The sequence below is a fragment of the Pseudocercospora fijiensis genome (assembly GCF_000340215.1).
Source record: "Pseudocercospora fijiensis CIRAD86 unplaced genomic scaffold MYCFIscaffold_10, whole genome shotgun sequence".
Lineage (NCBI taxonomy): Eukaryota > Fungi > Ascomycota > Dothideomycetes > Mycosphaerellales > Mycosphaerellaceae > Pseudocercospora > Pseudocercospora fijiensis.
In genome coordinates this window covers 1,327,113-1,348,230 of record NW_006921541.1, presented here as the reverse complement: position 1 = coordinate 1,348,230, position 21,118 = coordinate 1,327,113, and the positions used below count along the sequence as shown (strand labels likewise).

At 48.8% G+C, this 21,118-nt stretch overlaps 5 protein-coding genes across 5 annotated transcripts; 3 read left to right on the top strand and 2 right to left on the bottom strand.

Annotated features, from left to right (window-relative positions):
• Window positions 1–29: 29 nt before the first annotated feature.
• Window positions 30–4,759, bottom strand: MYCFIDRAFT_84845 (uncharacterized protein; the record flags this gene model as incomplete). Its single annotated transcript, XM_007933336.1, has 9 exons — window positions 30–124; window positions 742–762; window positions 927–1,230; window positions 1,485–1,546; window positions 1,609–1,622; window positions 1,834–1,876; window positions 1,942–3,176; window positions 3,244–3,617; window positions 4,001–4,759. Coding segments are annotated over 9 exons (2,907 nt in total), but the record flags the coding sequence as incomplete, so codon positions are not given.
• Window positions 4,760–5,601: 842 nt separating this feature from the next.
• Window positions 5,602–6,870, top strand: MYCFIDRAFT_45876 (uncharacterized protein; the record flags this gene model as incomplete). Its single annotated transcript, XM_007933102.1, has 1 exon — window positions 5,602–6,870. The coding sequence occupies one exon, from the start codon at window positions 5,602–5,604 to the stop codon at window positions 6,868–6,870; it is 1,269 nt and encodes a 422-aa protein (XP_007931293.1).
• An 825-nt stretch (window positions 6,871–7,695) lies between these two features.
• MYCFIDRAFT_200180 (uncharacterized protein) lies at window positions 7,696–9,307 on the top strand (the record flags this gene model as incomplete). The annotated part of the gene is made up of 2 exons (XM_007933335.1): window positions 7,696–9,177; window positions 9,236–9,307. 2 exons carry the CDS (start codon window positions 7,696–7,698, stop codon window positions 9,305–9,307), a joined length of 1,554 nt encoding a protein of 517 aa, XP_007931526.1.
• Window positions 9,308–11,311: 2,004 nt separating this feature from the next.
• Window positions 11,312–14,565, bottom strand: MYCFIDRAFT_168365 (uncharacterized protein). Its single transcript, XM_007933334.1, has one exon. The coding sequence runs from the start codon at window positions 14,007–14,009 to the stop codon at window positions 11,406–11,408; it is 2,604 nt and encodes an 867-aa protein (XP_007931525.1). The 5' UTR covers window positions 14,010–14,565; the 3' UTR covers window positions 11,312–11,405.
• Window positions 14,517–20,885, top strand: MYCFIDRAFT_179235 (uncharacterized protein; the record flags this gene model as incomplete). Its single annotated transcript, XM_007933333.1, has 9 exons — window positions 14,517–14,534; window positions 14,574–14,623; window positions 14,658–14,670; window positions 14,695–14,717; window positions 20,359–20,391; window positions 20,421–20,571; window positions 20,603–20,608; window positions 20,642–20,715; window positions 20,744–20,885. The coding sequence occupies 9 exons, from the start codon at window positions 14,517–14,519 to the stop codon at window positions 20,883–20,885; spliced, it is 510 nt and encodes a 169-aa protein (XP_007931524.1).
• Between the last annotated feature and the right edge of the window lie 233 nt (window positions 20,886–21,118).

The window sequence follows — 21,118 nt, the reverse complement described above, 5'->3', positions numbered from 1 at the left end:
TCGCAACAGAGACGCCCATGAATGGCTCGTACTGCACCTGGAGGGAAGACGTGCGGTGACTCAAACTCGGCCATTGAGGCGACTTCCATAGCATCCGCATCGACAGCGCTCATTGAGTCGAACGCTGGAAAATACATTACTATTGCGGCAGACCTGAGCGAAGGTAATCTAGTGAAATCATCGCCGCAGCACCAATCACCACTCTTCCGCCTGCCTCCCGAGTTAAGGACGCTCATTTGGGAATATGTGTCAGAACCGGTCTTCGAGCAGGATGTCTCCAAATGGCAGCAGGAATTTAGAGAGCATCCCGAATTATGCGGCCGGAGAAAGATTCATACCGATTTCCTCCTCGTATGCCGGCGACTGTGGCTGGAGGCAAGCCCCCTGCCCATATCAAACGCCAACCCTATCACACGAATCTCCCGCGTTGATCGTCAGTCACGATTTTCTTGGAATCGAGATCACCTATTCTCATGGATGACGCTGCTTATGATGAACAGAATGCGGCAAGTCACTCACGTCGTGGAAGCTATCGATAACCACGGCTTGCCGCCCGAGCTGTTTAATCAACTTCCGCCTTGGCCATCACATTGCATTGTCATATATCTGCCCAAGATTCAAGGCGCTACTCCGCCATATGGAATTTGCAATGCCATCAGTTCCACGCTGAACAGCCTAGCGGGAACAATCGTGTCCAAGATAGAGTTCTGCTTCGAAGAACCCGCCTTCCATTCGGCTTACTTCCGTCTCCTCGTCCCACGTCTGAAACGGACCATACATACAATGGAAAGGGGCGATCAAGGCGAAACAGTCATGACCGGCTGGGAAGTCGAGAACCCGCAGTGCTGGAATGGACCGGAAAGAACCTGGACCAGATACGTCGAGGATCCCATTGCGCACATCATCACACCTCAAGCTTATCATACTTATCGCTTTGCCTTCATTCGCCGTCCGCACTTCCTGCCACCCAAAAAGGTCTACCAGAGCGAGGACTTGCGGTCTCTGCGTCGTATTGCTGAAACCCTCGTCCGCTTTGATAAGGGCAACGGCACTTCCGATCTCGTTCAAGCCATTCTGGAGAGTCAGAAGCCCACGGTGCAGGAGCCGTCGAATCCCGGAAACCACGACATTCCTACTGCCAAACATGAGATCATTCAGTACTGGAATAACCGTTGGCGGGCAGAGAACAGTCTTCTGAGGTTTGCGGAGTAGAAGTGGAGCCACTGAAGTCTTAGCAAGCTTAAGTTTAGTGTTGCGACAGGCATTCGAACTGAAAGACCGAGATTGGGCCATGTTCCTCGTAGCTACAATATACAGCTATATCGTGCGAACAAGTCCTAACTCACCCGCTGCCGATTCGCTACCAATTTGGATCTTTCAGAGCGCCAATAGATTCTCGATTCAGAAATTCGGACGGGATGCGACAAGATTGCTATGCGACAACGCACGAGGCAACGTATGCCAACACAACTTCAACAACTTACCCTTACCCTCCTTTGGTCAAGAGACAAATGGAATCGTTGCACATCTGGACCATAGGTCTGAACTACCATAGTGCCAGATTGTATGCTTCACAATGACTCGTTACTTCAGAACACTCATGCATACCATTCAAAGTATAGCTATAGCTAAACGTAACAAGCAAGCCAACAGAATCACTCACTCCAGCCGCAATGCTCTGTCTGATACGCCATTCAAAACGATAAGATACACCTTCTTCGCCTTCCTTCCAGTGGCCACTATGGCGTATACGGCCCAGAATTCGCCGCACAAAGATTCTCCGTCGTATCACAAGTAACGACAAGACCGGGCGTAATATTCGTAGTCTCGTACGAATACTGGAAACCGATGAGAGGACCGCTGGAACTGCCTTCATCTGCAAAAAAAAAAAGAACGTTAGCCAAAATCTCCCGTCAATGTCAGGTATATGATTGAACTTACTCCCTTGCATACCCACACTCGCAAACTGCCCATTATTCCCATTCCCCACGCTCAAATACGAGTAAACAAAAACCCCAGGTTTCGCATACTTATACTCAACGGTAAAATGATACAATTCGCCCGCGACGCCCGATCGGAATAAATAGTACTCGTACGTCACCCCATCGTCGAATAATTGGTAGAAAATCCCTTGCATTGGAGTCTGGCCGCCGAAGATGGCGAGGTCGTCGAAGAAAGGGGCGATGGTGGCGGGTGGGACGTGGATTGAAGGGAGACGTTCGGCTTCGTAGGCTTGCGAGCCTTGCCCGAGGGATATGTAGCCGTTTGTGCCCGCGAAGGTTTGGGTGTCGGAGTTTCCGTAGATTACCATGGGGGTGGGGAGGGGGATGAGGCAGTAGGAGTCGTCTTCGGGCCAGTCGGCGGGGTCGCCGAAGTTGCAGGCTGTTGGGGAGGGGAGGACGAGGTAGTTTGATGAGCTGGAGCTTGGGGATGTGGAGGTGGATGAGGAGGCGGGTGTTGAGGTGGGTTGGGAGGTGGAGCTGATACTGCTGGTGATAGCAGCAGTAGAAGAGGATGATGGCGTGGAAACGGAAATTGGTGATGGAAGGCTGACTGGTGGTGGACTCGTGTATGGTGCTGAAGAACTCGTCGACGCCGGCACAGAGGACTCGGAGAAGATAAAAGGCGAGGTTGTTGAGCTTGAGGATGATGCCATCATAGTCGAGGAAGCTTCGGCAGGAGAGGATATGGCAACACTGCTGCTAGAAGCCGGAGTTGGGCTGATCATAGCACTGGTTGTGGCTGGCTCCTCCTGGATGACCTTGATTGCAGCAACGAGAGATGGATCGGCACCAGATCCTTCAAATTGAACTGGTTCACCATCAACATCCATGCCCTTGAAGTAACATTCTCCAGAGCCAATGCCGAACTGTGCTCCGTTTTCTCCATACCAAGTGAAACCCTGGCAATCACTGTAGCTCGCACAAACTGCGAAGCACTCTTCATAGCTGGAGGAGGTGGAGTAGAAGCTACCAACGTCATCACCGGTGGTATCAGAGCCGCAGCCGATGGTATACTGCTCGCCGTCGTAGGTGCGAATAGTGCCGTCGGATGCTGGGCAGGAAGCTGATTCAGTGTTTGTCGCAGCGGCTGAGCTGGCGCTTGAAGCGGCCGATGAAATGCTCGAAGCGACGCTCGATGCGCTAGTGGCAGCACTAGACGCGCTCGAAGCAGCACTGGACGAAACGCTATAAAACTGGGATTGAATGCTTGATGCGGCGCTAGAGATGCTTGAACCCGCACTGCTTGCTGACGAAGCCCAGATAGACGAGGATTCTGATGGAAACGGCAAGGATTCGATGAAGGAGAAAGACGCTGTCTCGCTCAATGCTGAGGACGGAGTTGACGATGGCGTGAGGGTCCCGGGACCGTCTGGACCAATTGGGGTGGCGGCATCTGAAATGGTTGAGAGAGTGTTGGCAGAGGGTTGTGCGCTTGAAGCTGGAGATGGAGTGCTTGTCCAGGTCACGCCATTGCTGGTAGACAGAACCAGCGTTGAAGAGACCGCCGTTGAGAGAGCGACAGAGCTTGAAGCTGCAGACGACATGACCATACTGCTTGAAACGACAGCATCGCCGCTGGAAGTAGCGGTACTTGAAGACCACACCAATGAGCCGCTCGACGGAGTCGGTATCACGCCCATGGAGGAAGAAGCTGCGGATGGCGAATCACATTCTCCGTAAGCTGACTGGCAGCCCTGGCCACAGTATTGATCGCGGTCAGTGTTGCCTCCACAGAAGCCGTACTGACTGCAACAATTGCCGTCGGGCGCTCCGTAACAGTTGAAACCAGTGTTCGGCCCGCATAAACCATCTGGAGAAACATTGCTAGATGGTGTGGCTGAAGCACTTGCAGCAGTACTGGCGCTCGGTTCTGTCATGCTTCCCATTGACACGGACGCTGATACAGACGTCGCTCCAATCGATGTTGAAGACTCAATGACGAGGCCGCCTGCAGGTTTAAGGGCGAAGGTAACCGGCATCCAGCTCGCAACACGTACCCCTTTGAGGTAAGCGAATACTTGCTGGCTTGCATTGAAAGCCGGCGTCATGTAAAACTCTGCAGATCCACCCTCAAAAGCAGTATTATTCCAATTCAGCGTCAAGTTTTGCGAGAAGAACCGCGTGCGGATAGACTTTAAAGTCGTTGAGATGGCGAATGGAACGCTCGTGTCATTTTGATCAGCAGTGACAGATCCTCCGGTGGTAGCTGAAAGAACACCATCATTAATGCTGTACTGCACTGCCTCGCTCGGGTCGGTGGTCGTATATCCTCCTGCATTTAGATATGTTCTGCTCTCCGCTTGTCTCTTCTTTGCAGATTGTCCCATTGGCTGAATCTCGACAGCGAATGCGGCGCCATTGTTGATTGCAGCATCCGAAAATGGTGTCGGCGAGACTGTGACAGTGGAGATTACTGCAGAAGAGCCAGATCCGCTAGTATAGATGGCACTGCATGAGCTTGGATATTCCGTGACTGTGACAAGCTCTGAAAGCACGGCAAATGGGAGAGCTGCGATTGCGAGCCCCAAGGCCGGTTTGTTGTAACGCATCGCTCTAGCGAGCGTAACTCCTTCGTCTTCCAATACCACCGCTGGTGGTGACTGCGATTGATCCTTGGGCCAAGACTGATGGATAGGTATGTTCTCCGGATGATGCTGTACGTTGGCCGCCGAAACGGATGACTGCAGTTGGTGGTCGTGTGTAGCAACAATGTGATAGGCAAGCGACCAGGCGTTGCGATTTGCGAAGTTCTCCATGCCTGGCACTACTGGAATGAAAACAACACATTGCAGTCCCTGCCATGTGGTTCACGCGTCTATGTAATCTCGTTAGCCTAGCCGCGGAATGTAAGCATCTCTAGCCAAGTCTGGATCCATAACCGCGCGTTGTGGCAAAGCATCTTAGTATGGACTAGGCTGAAGGATTTCGAGGCTCTCTGAGGTCTGGGTAATCGAATGACAACAAGAAAGCAGGAGTCTGGTTCTCCAGAAAGTCCTGTCTCCAGGACCGCGCCTTGACTTGCCTTCCATATCATAATACGACGGTTGAAGCGTTGCGGCATTGCGACCCAAGGGATGTTGTATGCAGTATGCCAGGTGGGGAGACAAAAAGGCTAGGTCCCGAGACGCTGAATTCTCTCCATACTGTATATCAAGCCTTGCCGTCCTTTCACGCGTCCACATTGAGACTGAAGCGATCTGAGCTGGAGAGTGCATCGTGCATCATGTTCCTTCTATCGTGAGATCACGCGGCGAGCTGGTCGCATAGTCGAAGTACGCTCTGCAACCCGCGGTCGACTCTCTGACACCAGCGAGCCTCTATTGCCATTTCTGACAGTGGTATGAGAATACCTTAATGCGAGGGTGGATGTAGGGAAAGAGTTGCAATGAGAAGAGTGCCTGTCATGCAAGAATGCCTGGAGATCTCAGATACGGACGCTCCCGCTCCCGCTCCCGCAGAGCCGCATCTGGAGACCGTAGGCGTTTCCAAACGCCGTCACTGCGACACCTTCACCCATCGTCCCTTATCATCAACTACAACCAAAGCAGTGCTGATAATACGCCGTGCACCCCAGCAAGCTGGATAGTAACTCGCCTAGATGGCCTCCGCCGACGTGATCAGCCCGGCGACTCAGCAGCACCCGCACCAACAGCGCCAGATCCCCAGCTCAGCCATCGCAAACATCGACACCATCGAAGGGCTCGCAGACTCAGATGACCAATATGCCACATACAAGAAGCTTCAGCGACAACTCGAGTATATCAAGCTGCAGGAAGAGTACATCAAGGATGAGCAGCGGAGTCTGAAGCGGGAGCTGGTGCGCGCACAGGAGGAGATCAAGCGGATACAGAGTGTGCCGCTCGTCATCGGCCAATTCATGGAAGCCATCGACCAGAACACCAGCATCGTGCAGTCATCGACCGGTAGTAACTATGTCGTCCGCATCCTCAGCACTCTCGACCGCGAACTGCTCAAGCCCAGCTCCAGTGTGGCGTTGCACCGACATTCCAACAGCTTGGTCGATATCTTGCCGCCCGAAGCCGACAGCAGTATCGCCATGCTTGGCGCAGACGAGAAGCCGGATGTGACGTACGCGGACGTGGGTGGACTGGACATGCAGAAGCAGGAGATTCGGGAAGCCGTGGAGCTGCCACTAACACAATGCGGAGGATACGCAGAGTGCGGCATCGACCCTCCACGCGGTGTGCTGCTATATGGACCTCCCGGCACTGGCAAGACCATGTTGGTCAAGGCAGTGGCGAACAGCACAACAGCGTCTTTCATTCGTGTTGTTGGTTCTGAGTTCGTGCAGAAGTACCTCGGTGAAGGTCCTCGCATGGTCCGTGATGTCTTCAGAATGGCAAGAGAAAACAGCCCGGCGATCATTTTCATCGACGAGATCGATGCCATTGCAACCAAACGTTTCGACGCACAGACCGGTGCCGACAGAGAAGTGCAACGAATCCTGCTTGAGCTGCTCAACCAAATGGACGGCTTCGATCAGACCTCCAATGTCAAGGTCATCATGGCGACGAACCGTGCCGATACGTTAGATCCAGCTCTTCTCCGACCCGGACGACTTGACCGCAAGATTGAATTCCCTTCGCTGCGAGACAGACGTGAACGCCGGCTGATCTTCAGCACCATCGCCTCCAAGATGAGCTTGTCGCCCGAGGTCGACCTCGACTCTCTCATCGTGCGAAATGACCCATTGTCAGGTGCAGTGATCGCGGCAGTCATGCAAGAGGCGGGTCTACGTGCTGTGCGAAAGAACAGATATAACATCATTCAGCAAGATCTTGAAGACGCATACACGAGTCAAGTTAAGGGTACGAGCGAGGCGGACAAGTTCGACTTCTACAAGTAGACGTTGTGCATAAGGATCGCGCGCGCGCAGCACAGCATGGCGTTCACCAATGTATAATAGCTCTGGCCATACTGCATGGATTCGAGCAAAGCAGCGGATGTGAAGCTTCGATCTGCGGTATCGGATAGAGCGACGCAGCTTGCACGGCATTGCACAGTATGTAGCATAATGAAGAAATTTGATCTGAAGCCGGAGACTTTGTCGTCTCTTTGCGAATCACGTGGGATACACGCCTCTCGAGCTTAGCTCTCAAGCCTTCTGCATCTAACTGCGCCTTGCGGCCGATGGCTTGAGAACGACCACATGAGCAGAGAGCGTTGCCACTGCCGGTGAAAAGGGAATTGCTGCTTCGCTTTTAGCCATGGCAGAACATTCGCCACACCCAGCGGCCAGCACCATTTCTTCCATTTCGGCGCCATTGCTCTCCATGAGGCTTCTATCTCTGTAATCATGGCCGCATCCTATCCTTACAGAACTGTTCCGATCTCACCAGACCAACGGCAAACCAGAGTTCTATGCTTTGCAGCTTCCGACAGTCTCACTTCCGTCCCCCTAAGCGCTTCTTTTCGAATCATCAATTTGGACGGTAACCTGGAATGTACACCTTTTTCTGCCATATCTTACACATGGGGTAACAACCCAGAAGTGGTACTGATGGAAATCGACGGACAGCTAGTCTCGGTACGATGTAGCGCTGAGACAGTTCTCCGCCGACTGCTGCAACACAAAAGAGCCGTTTGGCCTAATCAAGATTTGTTGATGTGGATTGATGCTATTTGTATCGATCAGTCCAGCCTGGCTGAGAAGTCATGGCAGGTCGGCATGATGGATCAAGTCTACTCTTCTGCAAAAGAGGTCCTGATCTGGCTCGGTGACGACAAAGGTCTTGCAACAAGAGTTTCCTCCTTACTGGACACAGTCGTGGCCGCTTGTGCCGAAGCGACCGATAACTTCGTTCGCTATTGGGATGTCACCTTTCCGATAACGGCAAATGGTCGGAGAAGAAACGTACAACGCGATTTCTGGACGCTTGGAACCAGATCGAAACATGTCATTGATGACTGGACGGCCGAGACTTGGCAGATTCTGACGAAGTTTTTCTCCTCTGCCTGGTTTTCTAGACTTTGGATCGCACAAGAAGTCGTAATGGCCAAGAATGCTCAGTGCTTTTGGGGTGATTCTCGAATTTCTTGGGCAAAGATTGCCCTCGCTGCAGCATGGATTAGTTTCGGCAAGATTCCTGCCCGGGCTCTGCTTGATGATCAGCTAAAGTTCATCTTCATACTGTATACCAACGCCGCCCGGCATGCACAAGAACTCTTCATGATAGGTCGTGGCTGCAAACTGGTGCCCGAGATGCCACATCTTCCAGCGTCAAGCCTCTATGGGCTATTACTACAAACCAATAGCTTTCAATGTAGCGAGCCGAAGGATCGAGTGTACGCTCTCCTTGGACTGCTTTCGAAACAAGCCAGAGGAGCTGCACCGGCGCATGCGGTGATTGAGCCAAACTACGAATCAGATGCCTCTACCGTCTTTACTGAGGCTACGAAAGAATCCATCTTCGCGGCCATCAAGGGCGGTCCTTTGACAATGCTCAAGAAGGCTGGCCTCAATTCAAGTCCCAAACATGTTAGCGACAACTGGCCGTCCTGGGTACCAAAATTTGGGGATGCAACACATGGCGTTGAAGGGACGGTGATTCCAATCGTCGACCCATACGACACCGTCACATTTGGTCGTTCGCTCGAGATAGACGACATGCCTCGATTCACCAAAGTGCTCAAAGTCAAGGGCTACAGCCTGGACATTATCTCTACGACTGCCGAACCTTTGAGACTACCCTACTCCCTCGAAGGCGACACCGAGGATGGGACTGAGACGGAATTCCTAGCTTTCGCTCATGGCGTTCTGAAAATTGTATCTCTTGCACGCGCTCAAATTCAAGCAGACGACCACGCTATCGCTTTGACATTGTGCTGCGGTCGCACAGCTAATGATGAACACGCCGACCAACACCCAGAATTGCTGTCCCTATTCCTGCCATTATTAGAAGCATACACGAAATTCGAAGAAACAAAAGTCATACCTCAAAACGTCCTCCCTTTCGCGCTTGCAATACAAGGACATGCTATCAATAGGCCATTCTTCATTACTGCGAACGGACGCGTGGGATTTGGACCTGCTGGTACGGAAGCCGGAGATCGAGTTTGTTTCTTGTTCGGACATTCTTGGCCTTTTATTCTGAGGGAAGTAGGTGGTCATTGGGTGTTGATGGGCGATGTTTACGTTCATGATCTTATGGATGTGAGTTGAGGTATATGGCATTTTCGATTGCGACTTGGTTGCTGATCTCTCGTGCAAGGGTACGGAGCTTCAGAGATTGCATAAGGATGGAACTCTGGACGCTGGAGCGCAGGATTTCGAAATTCACTAAGGTGGCCACCAGATCTGTCGTATGGATGCTCTGGACAAAAATTGCCGACGAATTGAAGATAACGCTTGACTCGCGTGTTCTCGACAATATCTGGACCTCATGCCAAGTCTGCATCATGGTTCACAGCCCTCTTTCCCGCTCAAGAGCATCAAGACTGTAGTTTATCCGTCACATTGCTTGTGAAGCAAAGCAAAGCATTCATACGTAAGATGCTGAATCTGAGCAATAAGGAGACGAGCGTGAAGCCTACCGTCCACAGCAAAAAAATCGGAGAAGAAAAGTTGACCACTTGACATTTACATCATCTGGACAACAAATCCAGCCAGAAAAATTCTACACCATCTGGCCCGCACTGCGAAATCCCCAGCGCGATGATGCACGCCTCGGCCGGATATTTTGAGCTTTGCGATCAGCATATCGCATTCTGGTGGATCCAACTCAGAGCGCGCCAAATTCACAGTTTAAAGACATGCCCTCATCCTGAAGATTGGTTTTCTTTTAAAATCACACATCTTTTATCGTCCCGGATTCAGGCTAAAGCCATCTCATCTCAGATCAACAAGGTAGCAGAAACAAGTGAAATGAAAAATCTCAAGGGCAGATTCGAGCCGCAGCCTTGCAATGGGACCAGCAGTGTTTGATAACATTACCAGTAGTAAGTATCTCAAGATCGAAAATCCAGGCAAGCGTGAATGGAACTAAATTCTCTCCCCCTTTCAAGCCTTACGAAACCGCATAGGTCATGGATGACTATACCCTTGAGCCTCTGTCTGTAACCAGACCAAGTCATCGTCAACCCTGCATGTATGTGATATTCTAGAGATACCTAGAAAGTTTCCCTCAAGAGATAAACGATTCGATCCGACACCCAGTCCATCGAGACAACAACCAGGAAAAGCCAGCCAGCACATCAATGCCTGCAGTCACATACATACATACATACACACAGAAGAAGGCGACCATCATCATTCTAGAAGCTCCGGCCGGTCACCATCACGTACTTTATATCTATCCAGGTCACCCCTACTCATCCGCCTCACAAAAAAAAATCACACAGATGAAATCGGACCGAAGTTTTTCGACCATCATCATCCAATAATCATTCCAAACATCTTAACAGTTACATCAAGGTACCGTAAGCAGAACCTCTGCTTTCCAAGCAAGCAAGCAAGCACCGAATTCGGCAAGACATCCGAGCAAGTGTATGTATGTAGAAGGGCAAGCAACGGGCGCGGGGCGGTATTCTAGACTAAACTGGTCTGGTTACAAGAGAGATACGGAGCACGACACCACACCTGTCAGCAAAGTCAAACCCAGTCAGACACGCGAGTAGTGCGAAGGAGCTGAGGAGGAGTAACAGAGAAGGAAAGCTTAAAAAAATCCGCGTGCGCATGCGCCGTGCGATCGCACAGTGGAGTGGGATGGAATGGTGGTATTATTATTCTACTGGTACTGTCGGTGTTACTTTAGCTTACCGGAGAACCGAAAAGCAAAGAAGAAGGCCGGGACGTGTCTGTCATCACGGTGTGCTGTGCCTTGATCTGCGCGGATCATCACCGAGAAATCTGAGTACGTGAGGGCTGAGTTTCAGAGCGAGGGGCATGCAGAATGTGGTGATAGGTTGCACAAACGGCGTCGTGTCGTATCTAGAGAGCAGAAAATAGATTGGAGCTGATCGCTCACATCATTGCTCGTCGCAGTTAGGTACCACGAGAAGATGCAGTCGACAACACTATGATGGATGTATGTAGTGAGATGTCGTTCAGAAAAGCGGCTGTGGGTCTATTATTATAGGACACGCGAACGACTGCTGACGAAGAGAAGTATTTAGGCAAGCGCTGTGGCTTTTTCGGGTATTTTAGCCGCAGGTGTTGGTGTGAATGTGCATGAGGAACAACAGCATGGAGAAGAAAACAGGGGGAGACCCGAAACAAAGCGAGCCTCCTCGGCTTTATTACCATACTGTAGGGTTGAGAGGAAGAATATGGTGTTTCGGGAAGGAGTGGAGGAAGAAAAGGCATGAACGCGAGGATTTGAGATAGAGCCAAAATATGGAATGTGTGCGATTGGGTGGGTGGGTGGCTTGCTCTCTGCTCCTTCATCCTCTTGTATCGGTGACGACACCTACGAAGCCTTCAAGACCTCCAAAATGACCGTGACCACCTCCTGGCATGACCAAGATGCGGTCTCCGATCATGACAAACTCTTTTGCAGCGTCAAACGAGAATATCACCAGAAGGTCTGGGGCCGTGATCATGCCGGCGAGTTTGGGGCTGGCCGAAACACCGTCGAGGTCGTCGAATGAGAAAGGTTTGTGAAGGTATGAGTCTTCGTCTGGAGTGACATCTGTCTTGGGTAGATCTGGCGAGTCCGGAGCACGCGCTGAGACGACTCTCGCTGACGCACGCACGCTCGAAATGTAGACGATGACATGGCTTCCCACGCCGAGCGACTCCAAATCTTCACGTTTGAATTGAGCCGTGAATGTGCGGGTTGCGGCGGGTTGAATCGTCGCGAGAACCATGCCTTTCCGGAGGCGATGCAGAGCAGATGATGTGGCATCGTTGTTGTCTTCCAGTGTGATCGCAAGAGTGCCAATCTGGTCTGCATGCAATGTGTGCACTGGGAGTCTCAGGTTCCTGATACTGACCACATTGACACGCCGCCACTCCTGGTTAGGCAGCTGATAGATGGGTGGGGCAAGAAGCGAGTTGCGGAGCGCGCCTGGGAAGGAGCGAGAGGTTGGTAAGTGTGACGAATTCCTGCGAAATGGCCTCTCGTCCGAGTCTTCGGAATCATCTTGACTGTCTGTACTTGAGAAAGGGCCAATGACAAGGACGTCGCCAACAGATATTTGGCCTTTTCGGAGTCTGCCGGAGACAATGACGCCTTCGACTTCTGCGGGCTTGGTGTAAATATCTTCAACATCGAAGACAGGCAGGCCATCGGGCATATCCTCGGCCTTGAAATCCGCTATCGGCAATTCATGTAAGAGTGCATGCAAGTTGCCGATGCCAGTGCCATCAACGGCACTCGTTAAGACTATTGGCACAGCGCCGGCCGGATCGTTCAGTAATGGGAGTGAGGCATTGTAAGCAGCGTCAAGAGAAGCAGTATCAACTGTCTGCAGGTTGGCCTGAGTGACCACGCCAGACTTGTTGGGAAGCATCGCTGGCTTTCTGCCTGCAGCCTTGAGCGCATCGAGGACTTTGGTTAGGGTCTGTTTCAAGCCTGCACGAGACGCCAAGTCGAGTTTGGTGATCACTATCACTAGCGGAAGACCTAGTCGCAGGCACAAGTCAAGCTGTGCGCCAGAGAGGTCCATGTCAGACGGTACAGGAAAGTGCTGGGCTGATGTTGAGCCACCGTTGCTGCCAGTTAATTCCTCAGCATCGTTAGCTGGGATGCATAATAGCGTCCAGTGAGGTGCCCATCCAACTAAGCCTCTGACCGTAGTTCGACGGTATCTAGGATGTCCCGCAGAGTCGGATATCAGTGCTAATCTACTTCCAGCAGAAGTGTCATGAATGTCGACCCAAGACGCCACGTTTGCAGTGGCATAGTTGACGACATCGAGAGCTCCATCGGTGGCGTCTCGATATCCCAGAAGTTCTTGGGTTACAGAACTAGTAAGCCCGGACGTTCTCTCATGGCTATGCCGAAGCATGCTTAGTCTGCTACTACCGCGACCATTATCTAACGTTGAAGTGGTCAAGACTCCAAGCAGAGAGGACTTTCCGCTCATGGTAGGACCAGTCAGAGTGATTCGAAGCTGGTCCGTAGAAGGCGGCGCAACATCCGCAGCACTTGGCAGCACAGAATGTACTTTACCGTTCTTCGGTTGATCCTTACCCGCCAAAGTCGGACTCGCAGGCTGAAGAAAGGGCTTCACAAATGCTTCAGCAACCACAAGCTTGCCAGAACGACGCAGCTTTCGCTGATCACCGCCAATGACAGTATCGTCTAGCCATTCGGCCTCGCCAACAACTTCGCAACGCAGCACGTCAACAGTGCAACCAAGGCATGCAGCCATAGCACGTAGGTTGTTAATACTTTCGTTCATCTCATCCTCGGCCAGTCCCACGAGAGCTCCATCATCGGAGACACCGATCTCATACAAAGCACCTTGGCTTTCTTCCAAGCCATGCAGAAGCTTATCTGGCTGCTGAGGCACTTGCAGTTCTGGAAGAGCCTCGGGTAGCGATGGAAGGATGGTACTCGGTGCGCGTGAGGTATGGTGTGGTGAGGACTGCTGCAAGCGCCAAAGCAGCTGCGTGGTCAGCTGTTGCAGGCGGTGCTGTCTGGTCTGCTGGGTAGAAGCAAGTGGGGGAGTCACTGTGCTCGCGGCTGCTGACTCCGATATAGGCTCCGACACGCTTCGCGATGCGGATTTGGAGCTCCCGTACTTTGAATGCTTTGATCCAGATAGGTGGTTGCCAGTGCTGGTTGATCTGAACTTCCGTCGAGGACGAAGCAGAAGATGCAACTTGTATTCCACAGGTCCTTCCTGAGGTTCTGCTTGTAGGCGGGTGACTTTGGCGGAGCCTGGGGATTGATCATGAGAGGCAGTTGCGACACCGGGCGAGCTTTCATTACCGGCTAATGGCACCTCGTTTGGCGTATGCGAGCCGCTGTCCGCGCCCTGAAGCCATGGGGAGGCAACACGGACGGGCTCATCGTTGAATGTGAAGATAGACGCCATCTCAATCTCGATGTGCAAGGGTGTGTCCAAAGCATTCACACGCCCTGAGTGTGCAATCTTTATACCAACGGGCACGATTGTGCTGCCAGACGCGATATTGGAATCGTTCCACAGATGGCGAAAATCTTCAACGACAGTACGATCTCGATCTCGATCTCGCTCTCTTCATGAGCAGCGCCAATATCTTGCTCTTTTGAATCTCGTTTGTTTCGCTAAAGACCGCGTGTTCGTGTGAGAGTGGTGGATTCTGAATAGCTGTGCCATCGATTTGGACATTGTGATGATTCTGCGGTTGGATATGATAGATTTGGTGTGTTGCGGTTCAGCTCAAGCCATGTGGTGGGCAAGCATGATGATCTTGTTGCCGTGATGGAGTCACGGACTTGCGAAGTCAGTCATCAGAGAGACGAGGTCGGGAATTCCTTGGCAAGATCGAGTGGAGCCTCAGGTTGAGCCGGCCCCTCCACTTCGACTTGATCATTGTATGTATGTAGAACTATCCCTTGAATGCCTGGCAGTTTCCATGTTGCAAACACATTATTGCTGGGACAATTTTTCCCGTAGATTGGAGCTGTACATACTTCAGACTTCAGCACCCTAATTCTGCTGTATCTGTGAAGTCACCGCATTGACCGTGTTCGTTGCAAGCGATGACGATCTCGTTCTCGACACATGCCCCTGCTAGAAGGCTTCCAGCCTTGGCGCACGGTCAGCCTTGGCGCACGCTTTCTATAATTCAACTTATATACCTTCTCTACGGTCGCATTCTATCAATATAACGGCTATACTATTAATGCTTTCCTCTATATACATTTCGACTACGCCGGTTTAATTAGGACAACTTCTAGACCCTTATAGGTAGTATTACAATCAGTATAGCTCGCTTTACCTCTAAAGCCCGATTTCCGGCTTTCTTCCTTAGAGTGTATACAATATCTTCTTCCTATAGCTGTTCAAATATAATACGCCTTAGAGGGTTCCTTACCTTCTTAATACTATCCTAAAGATTGTTGTTTAGCTGTTTAGCAGCTATAACTAACTGTTTCCTTACCTCCTTCTTAGCTACTTTCTAAGCTAGTTTCTCCTTCCTTTCCTTAGTAGCAACCTATCTCTACTATACCTTTAGTACCTTAGCCTATATAGCATATTGCTTATTTAGTTGCTGCTAGACCCTCTAAGCCTCCTTCTAAGCAGCCTCTACTTGTTTCTCTTGCTCCTTCCTAGCAAGTATATCTCTTGCTTACTAAATCTTATTAGGTAAGTAAAACATAGCAGTAGAGCCGTCTTTAGCCCTTATCTCTTTAAACAACTTCTTACCTCGCTTTCTACGCTTCTGCTTATTACTAAGAGTAGCTATAAGTCTACTAACTTAACTTAAGAGCTATATATTCTGAGCCTGCAAGCTGCTAACCTAGTCCCTCAGATTTAGCACTTTCTTCGAGTTCTTCGCGTCTACTATAGTCTTAATAATAGCCTTAATCTTCTTCTAGTTAGCTCGCTTAATACTCGACTTAGTTAAAGCCTTTAAAGAAGGCCTATTAGCCTGCTTACTGGATGTCGCTTCTATCTTATTCTTTAGCTTCTTTAGCTTAGATAGTACTACCTCTAGATTGAACGGATAGATGCCTGTCTTCTAGAAGCTACTAGATATATTCTTCTTTACTATAGCCTTAGTCTAAGCCTGCTAGAATAGGTTAAAGAACACCCGCTTTGTTATACCCTATATACCTATAGATCTGTATATAAACTAGTTTAAGGCTGTTAAATAATGGCTTATAAGAGGCGCAAACAACGAGATATCTAGAGGCTGTAATCTATAGGTTGAATGAGGCGGATATACGCCTATTAGTATCTGTCTTTATAGTGCCTAGTTAAGGAACTTTATGTTCAAATAAGAGCCGTAGCTATCCAGCATTAATAGCCGCTAAGAGCGACTATTACGAGCCTTCTGCTTTATAAAGCGATCGAATACTTAAGTAAGCTATACAAAGCTAAGCTTATCGTTTGTCTAGCTAGAAGGTAACTCGGTAAAGAAGGCTATATGCTATTATAGGTCTACATCTTCTACCTAGGTATCCTAAAACTAGCTAGGTTGAGCCTTATAGATTAAGGCAGGTAGCAGTGCTTCACTATTAGCACTAATACAGGCAATGACTGTTATCTATTTACGGTTGCTATCCTATATATACCCCTTTAGCTAGCTACTTAATAAGGCCTGCTTTATAAAGATCCTTCTAGCTTTGCTAAGCATACCTATTATAAAGCCCTTCTTATCTATATTATATATATTCTTAGGCTTAATATTATACTTCTTCATCTTTGCTTCTAGCTTAGTAAAGTAGTTAGTATACGAGGACTATAAATCAGCCTTCTTCCGAGCCTTATCTAGGTTGCTAAGGTACTTAGAAGACAATATATCTGAGTGCCTTTTAGTAAACTTAGTAGGCTAGTTCTTATTAGGCTCCTAGCTACAGACCTGCTTAGCGAAATTCCGTATTATTTAGGCAGTCGGTGGTAGGCCTAAGTTAGTCAACTTATTAATATATTAGACTAACTCAGCCTCTTGTAGATTACTTAATAATCGCTTGTCTTCGTATTAGGCCTGTTTACTACCTTAGACACCTCTCTAGCGCTTAGAAAGCGTACAACGGTTCACTCTATAGGTCCTAGCAGTAGCAGCGATATTAGGAGTGTCCTAGCTATTTAGATTATCAATCGCCTTGTTAATCGGGTCTATAGTTGTAGAGTTATTCACATATAAAGATAGTCTACGGAAGTGGCTGAATACCGTGCGCCAAGGCTAACCGTGCGCTAAGGCTAGAAGCCTTCTAACTAAGGGTTGGCTTTTACCTATTACTCTCGGTCCGCAGAGCCGCGATCTTCGAGAATACGCTTTAGGGGTGCTAAGAGCAGCTCTCTTAGTAAACTTAGTGTGTAGATGCTCTTAAGACTATATAGAATAGCGCCAATAGTTCCAATTTATCTAAACCTACGCCGAGGTATCGATTAGGGTTAAGAACGAGGGTATTCCGCAAGCCGCTAAGCATTAATAGAAGGTCGTACGACTCGCTCAACTGCCGGCAAGGCTCCTAAGCGACTAGACACGAGTCTAACTAAGGTGACCGCTACGGTTAAGAAGAAGCCTGTTTTAAAGACGCTTAAGAAGCTAATTACGCCGCCGCCGATAGCTAATCCGGCTAGGAAGAAGCCTACGGCTAAATCCGCACCGCTAATCGATAGAGTAAATAATAGCTCTACTGCGGGCACTACGGCTTCCGGTACTAAGGAACAAGCAGTGCTTAACTCGCTTAAAGAGGTAGCTAGTAACGTTAGCGGTAAGATAGGCGGTAAGATAGGCGGCTCTATAACGACGTCCTTCGAGTCTTAGTCTTCTTCTGCAACTAGAAGATTAAAGGCTCTCGGTCGTAGTAATATAGCTCTTACGCCCGAGAGCTACATTCGAGAGCGGCTTACTAATAAGAAGGGCCTCGTTTTAATAGACTATAGAGGTTGCTAGTACCTTATAGACACTACGAAGAAGACTAAAGAAGATAGGTAGGTTGCCTTAAAGCGTAATGTCTTCGACGTTACGGATCTAGCCGAGGGTTAGAATAGATACAAATAGGCAGGCAAAGTAACCGAGAAGTATAGCTTAGAGCGCTGTTTAAAGGTAACTTTGTCGGCTTATTATAAAGGGGTTAAAGAGAAGGATTATTATTAAGGGACCTAGCTGCAACTATTTAATAATAATAATAATAAGGCTGCGGAAGAAGACAAGGCTTATAGCCGTGCCCTTAACTGTCTCGGTTACTAGATCGACGAGGAGTTGCTAACTAACCCTCAACTTAATATATTCTTCTATACTAAACCAAGGCCTATTAGCGCAGGTCTAGTTAGCTTAGCGTAGAGGCAAGGCACGGCTACTAGCAAGAGACCTCTTAGCAAGACGCTAGGTTAGTAGTAAGCCGCTCTCGCTAACGTTCAAGTAATAGAACTAAACGAGAAGAGTAACTTCGAGATTAATATTCGAGCTTACTTTGCGTATAATCTTAGCACTTGTCGTAACGTTAAGATTAAAGGACCTAAGACCTACTACTAGCGCAATCCGGACAAGCAAGACGTGCCTAATAAGCACTAGCTTATAACCTCCGAAGTAATTAAATTGCTAGTAAGATTAATCGCTTAAGGCTAGTAGAAATTTAGCGATCCGATGTATATAGAGGTCCTTATTATAATAATTAAGCTACACTTCGAGAGAGATATAGCTAAGAAGGTCGCTAATTAGTTAAAGAAGAAGGGCGTTGCTAGCGGTTATAGCGAGGCTTTAGAAGCCCGCCCGAAGGTCTAGGCTCCTATTAATATTATCTTCGGAGACAAAGTAGCGGCTAGTTTCTAAGCAGCTATAGGACCTAGATTCACTCCTACGACTCCTTCGAAGATACTAGCTCGTACCTTGCTAAGACTAGGTCTTATAAAGGATATATCGTTGCCGATAGTACTACCGGAGGGTTTAAAGGAGGGTAAGGAGCTAAGGGTCGGATTCTTCTAGTAGGCACTCGAGACACCGCTATTTCACGACTCGGCGGAAATGCGAGCTATATAGAAGACCTATATCGACGAGGACTTCGACCTAGTTACTATCGCTAATATAAGCAAGAAACAATAGTAGGAAGAGTTTAAAACAAAGGCGAGTATGCGGTATAGAATAAAGGAAGCAATCGAGAAGTTCCTAATACTAAAAGCCGATAAGATTATAGCGGCGGAGCTAGCCGGAGCTAAGGATACTATATAAAGTACGAATTTAGGCTCTACTTCTCGCAGTGCTGTATAACGTTTACACTATTATTTTTTATAATTATTGCAGGCGCGGACTAATTAGACTAAACATATTCTATATGTTAAATATCTAGTATTGTATTGCGTTGTGTATTAAGATTTTATCTTTATATAAAAGCCTAGAATTCGAACATTTACAATACTTCTCGGGCTCGAGCGCGCTAGTCGTACTAGCGCATTCTGCCGCTACGTTATATTATTACTCCTATTCTTCTTCAGATTCTTCGTCGCTATCTACATCCTTAATCTACTTACTAATCGACGCCGGCGGCGTATAAAGACACTAGTTATACTAGGCAGACTCTTCCGGATCGAGACCTATTAGATCTTATACGTAGCCGGCGGCACTAACGAAGCCCTCTTTAGAAAACGCGAAATCTAGGCAGTAGACGTTATATCCGGCATATTCGAAGAGTTTCTACGCCCTCGGCCCTTAATATCGCTATAGGCAATAATATAAGAAGTCGCCGAAGTTTGAGAAGCATTCTGCGTCTCGAATGTGCCTCTTAATATAGCACTTTAAGCAGTTAAAGGTCTGTTCGATAGGATTCAAATCCGGTAAGTACGGAGGTAGGTATTCGAGTTAGTAACTAGCTAACAATATCGCCTCCCTTACCTCCGAGCTATAGTAGATACTAGTATTATCTATTACAAAGATTATCGGCGGATAGCCTTCGAGGTAAGGCATTACCTATTTAGTTAACTAAGCGACGAAGATCTCTCGAGTTATCGAGCCTTATCGACTAATCGTATAAGGCAGATAGCTATTAATAGTAAAAGCGGGCAGTATAGACTACCTTACTTCTCGCTACGCGTACCGGAAGTCTCTATAATCAATGCCCTTCGGAGACTATCTATACTTCCGCTAACTAGTCTTCTAATTATAGGCAGTCTCGTCGATAAATATTAGCCTATCTACCGGCTATTTAGCGTACCTAAACATCTATAGAGCCCTTAGTAATAGGTTGCGCTCCTTCGCCTTCCTTTATACCGATTTACGCCTCTAACTACGCCGCTTTAAGACACTCGATAAATGCGTATATTTTAATACCTCTTAAAGCTCCGGCTACTCGTCGATAAGCGCCTATATTACCTCTACGAAGTACGAGTCCGGTCGGTTAGATAATAACGCCTTAATAAATATCTCTTGCTTATTGTTAAGAATAGTCTTACGGCCTCGCTTTGTAATACGAGGAGGGTAGATCTCGCTAAATAACCGCTAGTTATCGAGGGCTCTATATACCGTACGCCTATAGATAGGCAGTCGACTTGTCTCTATAGTTTAATAGACATCTTTGCCTTACGCAAAGCAGTCCTTTAGTAACTCTTAGTGTTCTACGCTAAGCTCTTTACCTAGTCGCATTCTTTACCTCGTAATACCTCGGAAACGGCTATACTACTACTTTATAGCGACAACTTTGGCTTCAAAATGCACTATATACGTAGGTACGTAGAAGGGAGGAAGATATACTATTCTACGAGCAAAGTGCCTAACAAAATTGGTGGCGGTAAGCTGCTTAGCACTCGCAGGCTTCCCCGCGGCCGAGTGACAGGTAAAAGCCAACCCTCAGTGAGCAGAACAAGGTCTGAACAAGGTATACTGCTGCTAAGTCTAAACCAAAAACCTTCACCGGTGGGAAGACGCACCAACCTGGCCCGAAAGTGGGACTTCACCTGGTGCGCAAGAAATGTAGCCAAGAACATCATCTCGCATACACTGCCACTTGTGAATCAACGTGATATTCTCGAACCCTGAGCGCGAAGTGGGACGTAAGACACCCTACACGCTACAGTAGTACGAGATCGTAGGCCCACAATCTACATGTACAGGCATTACATACAACACCGCGCCAAACGACGTAGGAGCCGGGTCGGCGTAAAAAAAGGAAACAAAAAAGGTACGGCAATCCTCTATCTCCAGAAGAATCCAAACACATGGCAAACGTGTGTCGATGGATTCGATTCATAGCGCGACTCCTGCCGCTATCCTGCAGATCTAGTGGGCTGAAAGTTGTGCGACCATCAACTGTGCAGGAATAAATGGAAGACAAAAATCCCTGATTGGTACTAACTAATATTACATTACAATTCATTCATTCATTCACCTGCCTGACAAACGACCGTCGGCCTACACCCACCCGTGATGTTATTACGAAGCGAAGCGAGGTCCGTACTGCATGACCATCAATCACATCAGCGGCGCTCGCTCGCTCGCTCGCACTCGCAAACAATAATCCCGCTCCAAGCCGCACGCAACACGAGACCGGAGCTGC